The following is an 8,973-nucleotide window of genomic DNA, read 5'->3' as shown; positions in this document are numbered from 1 at the left end:
ATTGGCTCACTGCAACCTCCGTCTCCCGGGTTCAAGCAATTCTCCTGCCTCAGCCTCTCAGGTATCTGGGACTACAGGTGCACACCACCACACCCAGCTATTATTTGTGGTTTTAGTAGAGACGCGGGTTCACCATGTTGGCCGGGATGGTCGGGATCTCCTCATCTCGTGATCTGCCCACCTTAGCCTCCCAACGTGCTGGGATTACAGGCATGAGCCAACGTGCCTGACCTCTGGAAATATTTTTCTATGACCATGATGGTTCTGAAAACAGAGTTAGCTCAACTCCATACCTCTATCGGTGGCCACCGGAACACTTTGGCTCCATTGCTTAATTTGTGAATGCTTCTGGTCACTAATGTCTTCCACGTAATATTATCAGGCAGCTTCTCTGAACCAAACACATCAGTAGATTCTCAACTTGGTCACTGTCTTCCAACAGATCACGTTCTAGGGAAGACATGAGCAGGGCTGGTGGGCTTCTCTAAGGAGGTAACCAGGCCTGGACCCTGGGGAGGGCCTGGAAAGGGGGAGTCTTGGGAACCAACTGTCTTTTTTTTTTTTTTTTTTTTTGAGACAGTGTCTTGCTCTGTCGCCCAGGCTGGAGTACAGTGGTGCAACCTCTGCTCACTGCAACCTCTGCCTCCCGGGTTCAAGGGATTCTTGTCCCTCAGTCTCCTGAAGAGCTGGGATTACAGGCACCTGCCACCATGCCTGGCTAATTTTTATATTTTTAGTAGAGTTGGGGTTTCACCATGTTAGCCAGGCTGGTCTCAAACTCCTGACCTCAAGTGATCTGCCTATCTCAGCCTCCCAAACTGCTGGGATTACAGGCGTGAGCCACCATACCTGGCTGTAGCCTGTTTTAACAAAGATCCTGGGATAGGGTGGCCAGGACTCTACCTGCCTCCCCTAGAGGATCAGTGTGCTCGTTTGCCACGTACCTAGGCATCCCGGCCAGACCTCATTTGGGAAAAGGGGCGTCAGTTTACAAGACAGGATATGGGAGCTAGGTGCAGTTGGCTCACGCCGTGTAATCGTAGCACTTTGGGAGCCCGAGGTGGGAAGTTCACCTGAGCCCAGGTGTTTGAGACCAGCCTGGGCAACACAGTGAGACCTCATCTTTACAAAAAATAAAAAGTGAGCTGGGCGTGGTGGTGTGCACCAGTTGTGGTCCCAGTTACTGGGGAGGTCAAGGTGGGAGGATCGCTCGAGTCCAGGAGTTGAAGGCTGCAGTGAGCTATGATTGCGCCACTGCATTCCAGCTTGGACAACAGAGTGAGATGCTGTCTGTGGTTTTTTTTTTAACAGTAAGAAAGAAAAGAAAGGAGATGGAGTTTTAAAACTGAGTCTGCAGGCAGTGAGAGCCACAGAAGGTTGCAAAGCAAGGGGCAATGAGACACCCAGAGCTCTCCCCAGGGACGCCTCAGAAGCCAATGGGGGGCGGGTGGGTGGGACGGAGGCAGAGCAGCCTCCCAGGGTTCACCTTCCCACCCACTCTGTAGGAGGAGAGAGGCTCCATTGACAAAGCAAGGCACTTCCTGGAGTCTGCCGCAACCCTGGCCACAGACCCCTATAGCTGTGCCCTGACGACCTATGCGCTGACCCTGCTTCACAGCCCTGCAGCCCCTGAGGCACTGCGCAAGCTCCGTAGCCTGGCCATCATGCGAGGTAGGTGTCCCTGGCCTGCCCCAGAGGCCACAGCATCGAGAAGCCCACTGTAGACCCCAGTAGACAACTCATGAACATATGCATCAAAACTGATGAGTTGGCCGGGCACAGTGGCGGATGCCTGTAATCCCAGCCTTCGGGCAGATCACTTGCGGCCAGGAGTTGAAGACCATCCTGGCCAACATGGTGAAACCCCATCTCTACTAAAAATACAAAAATTAGCTGGATGTGGTGGTAGGTGCCTGTAACCCCAGCTACTCGGGAGGCTGAGGCAGGAGAATCGCTTGAACCCGGGAGGCGGAGGTTGCAGTGAGCCGAGATCACACCACTGCACTCCAGCCTGGGCGACAGAGTGAGACTCTGTCTCAAAATTAAAAAAAAAAAAAACTGACGAGACACCTTTTGCTCTCTTGTCAATTGCTTTGTCATCCATTATCGCATCTGCTAGTGACTTTATTTGAGGAAGTGGCTTGTTCAAGTCATACCCAAGCATCATTTTCCTTGTGTGTAAAATCTGGGATGCCAACCCCTTGGGAAGGAGAGTTCTCAGGGAGGGATCCCCAGCAGAGAACGCATCCCCTGCCTCCAGCCAGGCTTTCTGGAAATCATCCCAGGACAGGGGTCCTGGGAGACGGGAGGGTAGAGACTGGCGTCCTGCCCTCCACTTGCTGCCTGAGCCCCAGGAAGCCTTTCAAACTGTCAGTTTCCCCACCTACGAAATGATCACCCACTAAGCCTCCAATCCCTGAGCTTCCGCTTTCTCAGAATGCCCCAGACTAAGTCTCCTCCCACTTCGCCCAGACCTCCCTGCTCCACCTCTGCCCCCAGCAGCTGCACTGGGGCGCAGGCAGGTTTCTCTGCTGACGTCATTAAGATGCCACCTGAAGAAATGCTTTTATTGCTTCCGAAAGAAAGAAGTTTGAAAAAGATCCAGGGACGGGGTGGGAGGTGGTGGTGGTTGACTGGTTTCTCTCTGGATTTGAGAGTCTTTATACCTCATGTGAGCTCAGAATCCTTGGAGCTTTTTTTTCTTTTCTTTTCTTTTTTAGACAGTCCCACTCTGTCACCCAGGCTAGAGTGTGGAGTGCAGTGGCTTGGTCTCGGCTCACTGCAACCTCTGCCTCCCGGGTTCAAGCGATTCTCCTGCCTCAGCCTCCTGAGTAGCTGGGACTACAGGTGTGCACCAACACACCCAGCTAATTTTTACATTTTTAGTAGAGATAGGGTTTCACTGTGTTGGCCAGGCTGGTCTTGAACTCCTGACCTCAAGTGGTCCACCCGCCTCGGCCTCCCAAAGTACTGGGATTGCAGGTGTGAGCCACTGTGCCCGGCCAGAATCCTTGAGCCTTTGCAAGTTGAGTGTGGCTGCTTGGGCGCTGAGTGGGAGCATGGGGGGCTACATCAGGACCTGCTCAGGACGGAGGCTATTGACTAGTGATGTCTGTGTCGGGGGTGGGGGAAAGGGTGGCCATTGATTAGTGATGTCTGCCAGGGGCAGGGTTGGGTGGCCATTGACTCACAATGTCTGCCAGGGGCACAGGAAGGGCTGGGGCTGCCATAGGTTTGCAGATCTGAGATGTTGCCCTGAGGCCCTTCCTGTCCCAGCTGTCTTCCCCTGGCACTCTCCTCCCACTGGGGTCCCACAATACCTCTTCTTTAGACCCCATGCCCAGATGCCCTCCACAGGATGCCAGGCTGCACACTGGGTGGGGTCGTTGCTCCTCACCACTCCTATCCTTGCAGATGGGGTCACCCACTGGAGCCTAACAGATTCCTGGAATGTGGACAAGAGCACATTCTTGAGCTTCGGTGACAGGGTCTCTCAGTCAGGTACTGGCCACCCGAGCTCCCAGGTGCCTGCCTTGGCCATGCCTGCACTCACCGGGCCTGTGCCCCTGTGGCAAAAGTCTCCAGTGGGCCTCTTCCATTGCAGTGGTCTCAGCGGAGGTGGAAATGACAGCCTACGCCCTTCTGACCTACACGCTCCTGGGTGACGTGGCTGCCGCCCTGCCTGTGGTGAAGTGGCTGTCCCATCAGCGCAATGCACTTGGGGGCTTCTCCTCCACTCAGGCGAGCCGGGCAGGACCAGAGGGAGGGGCTTAGGGCTGGGTGGGTGGGGTCCCTGCAGTCCTTGTTTGGGGCTCTGAGCTGGCCAGGCAGTCTGGCCCCTTCTCACCTTATGGAACCCCAAAGAGGGCAGGAGTTGGGGTGAGGGACAGGTGCCCCTGGATCCTTCATGGGAGCCTAGCTTCTACCTCTGGGGACACGCCAACCTGGCTGTCCTGAGGACCCCAGTATTATGGGTGTCTGCCCTGGGTCCAGTCTCTGTTCCAGCCCCATTGGTGCCTGTTTCAGGACAGGCTTCCAAGACAGCGGTCAGGGGACCACTGGCCAACTTGGTCTCAGGGCTGATGGCTGTCTCCCCCTCCATCCCCAGGACACCTGTGTGGCTCTGCAGGCCTTGGCTGAATATGCCATCTTGTCGTATGCTGGAAGCATCAACCTCACTGTCTCCCTGGCCTCCACCAACCTGGACTACCAGGAAACCTTCGAGCTGCATGGGACCAACCAGAAGGTTCTGCAGATGGCGGCGGTGCGTGTTCCTGGGACCAGGGCTTGGGGGCTGTTGGAGGAGGGGTCGGCAGGGCTTCATGGTGACTTCTCTCTCCAGATCCCCAGCCTCCCCACGGGACTGTTTGTGAGTGCCAAGGGGGACGGCTGCTGCCTGATGCAGGTGAGGTTTTGGGGAGCATGAGGTGATCTTGGGCTTGTCCTCCTGTGCCCCATCCCCTGCATCCACACAGTGGAACCCTGGGGACCCCTAGAGGGTTCTGAGCTCAGCAGCAGGCCAGACCACAGGGCAAGCTAGCAACCTCCTAATACTGCCCAAGGCAGGCGGTCATGGGTCCTCTCAGGTGTGCCCCACCCCTGCGAAAATCTACTGGACCCTCAGTCCAGGGATATCTGACCCAGTGACTCAAGCAAGCTTGCCTAAGAGCTTGAGGTCATTCCCCCTGCTGTGGTCTGGATTTAGCCCCAGACTGGGCTGGGGCAGGTGCATTTCACAGGTTCCAGCTGGCAGTCGGAGGGCAAGTTTCCCAAATGACTCACTAGCCTCAGTTTTCCCATCTGTAAAATGGGAGCCTAGATAACACCGTATATGCGAGGGAGACCCCAGACTCAGACACAGTTGAGCACACCTCTGCACCCCAGATCCACAAAACTGGTCTGATGATCGTACCTACACCCGCTTCGGTGATTTCAAGGCTAGAAGGAATAATGGTAGTCTCTGAAACTGTCATGGATGTCACTGTCCCCGTAATTCTGGCTGTTCCCACCTCCTCACTGCCCTTTCTCCTCCCCTACCCTGCACCTGTTGTGGAGGGCCCAGGTCCCTAAGCCTCCAACCTCCAACACCACCCCCAGATTGATGTCGCCTACAATGTGCCTGACCCAGTGGCCAAGCCGGCGTTTCAGCTGCTCATAAGCCTCCAGGAGCCCGAGGCCCAGGAACACCCACCGTCGATGCCTGCGTCCTCGGCTGAGGGTCCCCGAGGAGACCGGCCCCCAGCTGATGATGATGACCCAGCTGCGGATCAGCATCACCAGGAATACAAAGTGATGCTGGAGGTGTGCACCAGGTAAGGCCACCTGCCCTGCTGGCCTGGGCATCCCAGGAGGGCGCAATGAGGGGAGAGGATGGCCTCCTGGGACCAGGAGGAGCTTCCAGCTCCAGGCAACTCCGTGTTGGTTTTTGAAATGAATGAAAGGAAAGTGAATGAACACAGGAGACTCCAGTATGGTCAGGGCGGGTGGGCCAGAAGGGGACAGCCATGTGTGACTGGGACACTAGTCCCTGACCAGTAACACCAGCACCAGACCCCTTGGTTTCCAAGGGTGAGCCTGGAACCCGGCCACAGTGGGTCCTCACCCTAAGAAGATGCTTGTTGCCATGGTGACGGACGCTTGTCACCATGGCAATGCTTTGGGAGCCCAGAAGTGGGTGGGTGAGTGGTTGCCATGACACCTGCAGCCCATCAGAGCTGCTGCCCAGGTACCTGCCCTGACCTTGACTCTCAGCCCAAATGTGTCTAAGTACCCATCTCAGAAAGTTCTGGAGACCAGAGTCCGGCTTGGTGTACTCCCAGCAGCTGCAAGCTCCACTCTGAATGTTGGCTTCCTCATCCTTGTCCCCAGTGCCCTACAAGAAGCACCTGGCATATGGCTCCAGAGAGAGTCCGGTTACCTCCCTCCCTGCCCCGCCATGTTACAGGAGGAGGAACTGAGGCTGGAGCTTGGGGATTGATTTCCAGAGTGTCCTGCAGGGAGGCAGTGTTGAAGCATCTGGGCTGTGGCTGCTCCGTGGAGCCATGTCCAGAGTGGAGTTGCCAGCGGCCTCCCAGGCTGGGGACACAGAGTGAAGTGCAGAAGGAAACCCAGCATCTAGTCAACCTGCTCAAGCCTAGAGCCCCTGGCAAGGCCCTTTCCTTCTGGCCTCAGTGTCCCTGCTGTAAAATGGGTTGACGGAGCTGACTGAGCCAAGGATGTGTGTGCCAATGGCCTGCCGGCCAGACCCCAAGGGAGGCTTCCTAGGACATGAGCTGTGTGGGAGAGGGGACGGTGAATTCCACCTCCGGGCTTGAGTTCTAGAGCTGCTCTCTCTCCCCTGTTGCTGGAAGGTGGCTGCACCCAGGGTCTTCCAATATGGCTGTTCTCGAGGTGCCCCTGCTGTCGGGCTTCCGGGCAGACATCGAGAGCCTGGAGCAGGTGAGGCGGCGCCAGTGAGCAGCAGTGGCCAGGGAACTTTGAACAGTAGGCACGTCTTGGGCACCCAGGGTCAGGCTGGCTGACGGCCCAGCCCTTTGTAAAATGCTATGGGTATTTTTTTCTTTTCTTTCTTTTACTTACTTTCTCGCTCTTTTTCTCTCTTTTTTTGAGATAGGGTCTTGCCCTGTTGCTCAGGCTAGCGTGCAGTGGTGGGATCTTGGCTCAAACTCTCAGTGCAGCCTTGGACTCCCAGGCTCAAGTAATCCTCCCACCTCTGCCTCCCGAGTAGCTGGGACAACAAGCATGTGCCACCATGCCCAGCTAAATGTTTGTATTTTGGTAGAGACGGGGTTTCGCCATGTTGCCTAGGCTGGTCTCAAACTCCTGGGCTCAAGCAATCCTCCTGCCTCAGCCTCACAAAGTGCTGGGGTTGCAGACATGAGCCACTGTGCCTGGCTCCCTTTTTTTTCCCCTTTCTGGGCAAAGATGGGCCATCTGCCTACTGAGAAGTAGGTGGGGTGGGGTGGGGGCTGCTCCAACAGGTGGATCTCCGACAGGTGGGGCCACTGAGACTATTACTATTATTATTTGAGATGGAGTTTTGCTCTTGTCGCCCAGGCTGGAGTGCAGTGGCGCAATCTCAGCTCACTGCAACCTCCACCTCCTGGATTCAAGCGATTCTCCTGCCTCAGCCTCCCAAGTAGCTAGGATTACAGGCATGCACCACCACGCCTGGCTAACTTTTTGTATTTAGTAGAGACAGGGTTTAACCATGTTGGTTAGGCTGGTCTTGAACTTCTGACCTCAGGTGATCCACCCACCTCTTAAAGTGTTGGGATTACAGGCATGAGCCACCACGCCCTGCCTGCTGTCAGTATTGTAAATGCCACCTAGAGCTTCAGCAGAGTTCCATGTCCTTTGGTCCTGGGTGGGGAGCCGCCGGGTATTCTCAGTCCACACACTGCCGAGACCAGCTGTCACCCTCACAATCCCAAGAGAGATAAGTGCCACATCCCCATTTTGTTGTATAGGAGGGAAGAGGGGTCATGGGGATGGGAAATACTGCTAAGCTCTGGCTGGGGGAGGAAGAGGACCAAGAAGTAGGAGGTTCAGGGGCCAAAGGAGGTCAGCAGTGTGTGGAAGGAAAGCCAGGCCTATTGTCAGGGTCGGGGTGATGGGAGGCTGCACGGGTACCAGGGGAAGAGGATGTGGTCCATTCAGAGGCCTTGAAGTGGGTGTGAGTTTTTTTAATCAAAAACTGAAAAAGGCCGGGTGCAGTGGCTCACACCTGTAATACCTGCACTTTGGGAGGCCGAGGCGGGCAGATTACGAGTTTGAGACCAGCCTGGCCAGCATGGTGAAACTCCATCTATACTAAAAAAAAAATACAAAAGATTAGTTGGGCATGGTGGTGCACGCCTGTAATCAGAGCTACTCGGGATGCTGAGGCAAAAGAATTGCCTGAACTTGGGAGGCGGAGGTTTCGGTGAGCCACCACTGCACTCCAGCCTGGCAACAAGGGCGAAACTCCCTCTCAAAAAAAAAAAAAAAAAAAATCCCAGGCTGAGAGGGGAGCTTGAACAGTTCAGCCAAGACACCAGCAGGTGGCAGGGCTCAGCCGGGCGCCTCTTGGGCTATGGAGAGGCCGGGCCTGGGGCTAGATGGAGGGAGTGCATTGGAAGGGGAAGCAGGTGCTCCAGGCAGGGATAGCCATCCTTGAGCACCATCTCCTGGGTACTGAGAGGCTGACAGGGCCTGGGGAGCACTGACCAGCATCCCCTAGCCCCAGCCAGGCCCACCCAGACCTCAGCCCATGCTGGCTTGTGGGCAAGTCCAAGAAATTCTCAGGGCCCAGCCTGCATCCCACTGACTAATGCCCCCAGGAGATGGAGAAGCAAGCAGAGAGTCTGAGGACTCTGACTTCTGACTTCCTCTGCAGCTACTCCTTGACAAGCACATGGGGATGAAGAGGTATGAAGTGGCTGGACGCAGAGTGATCTTCTACTTTGATGAGGTACCACTGGCCGGGGTTGGTGGAGGAGGCTTCCCTGGTGTGCATGTTGGTGAGGGTGGAGTGGTCACTACCTGGTGTGGCTCCCTGCGAGTATCTTGTACCATAAAAAAGAGTTTGGGGCCGGGCATGGTGGCTCATGCCTGTGATCCCAGCACTTTGGGAAGCCGAGGTGGGAGGATCACTTGAGCTTAGGGGTTCGAGTCCAGCCTGGGCAACATGGCAAAACTCCATCTTTACAAAAAATTTAAAAAGTGGCCAGGCGCTTTGGCTCACACCTGTAATCCCAGCACTTTGAGAGGCCAAGACGGGCAGATCACCTGAGGTCAGGAGTTCGAGACTAGCCTGGCCAACATGGCGAAACCCCATCTCTACTAAAAATACAAAAATTAGCTGGGTATGATGGCGTGCACCTGTAACCCCATCTACTCAGGAGGCAGAGGCAGGAGAATCACTTGAACTCAGGAAGTGGAGGTTTCAGTGAGCCGAGATTACACTACTGTACTCCAGCCTGGGTGACAGAG

General features: G+C 55.6%; 1 protein-coding gene across 5 annotated transcripts in view; it reads left to right on the top strand.

Moving 5' to 3' along the window:
- CPAMD8 (C3 and PZP like alpha-2-macroglobulin domain containing 8) overlaps window positions 1-8,973 on the top strand; it is a 136,239-nt gene that overhangs the window by 109,444 nt on the left and 17,822 nt on the right. For all 5 annotated transcript variants that reach the window (XR_005195862.1, XR_001817242.2, XM_037728743.1 and 2 more), the window contains 8 exons: window positions 1,506-1,671; window positions 3,415-3,501; window positions 3,605-3,741; window positions 4,109-4,264; window positions 4,343-4,405; window positions 5,098-5,312; window positions 6,351-6,438; window positions 8,378-8,452. Coding sequence is in view for 3 of the 5 variants with exons in the window: in XM_037728743.1 (XP_037584671.1) it covers window positions 1,506-1,671; window positions 3,415-3,501; window positions 3,605-3,741; window positions 4,109-4,264; window positions 4,343-4,405; window positions 5,098-5,312; window positions 6,351-6,438; window positions 8,378-8,452 (987 nt within the window). In the remaining 2 variants the exon portion in view is untranslated. The remainder of the gene's footprint in view (window positions 1-1,505; window positions 1,672-3,414; window positions 3,502-3,604; window positions 3,742-4,108; window positions 4,265-4,342; window positions 4,406-5,097; window positions 5,313-6,350; window positions 6,439-8,377; window positions 8,453-8,973) is intronic.

Source organism: Cebus imitator, unplaced genomic scaffold (genome assembly GCF_001604975.1).
Source record: "Cebus imitator isolate Cc_AM_T3 unplaced genomic scaffold, Cebus_imitator-1.0 Scaffold280, whole genome shotgun sequence".
Classification (NCBI taxonomy): domain Eukaryota; kingdom Metazoa; phylum Chordata; class Mammalia; order Primates; family Cebidae; genus Cebus; species Cebus imitator.
The sequence above is the reverse complement of the archived record's forward strand: the minus strand, read 5'-3'. Positions and strand labels throughout refer to the sequence as shown.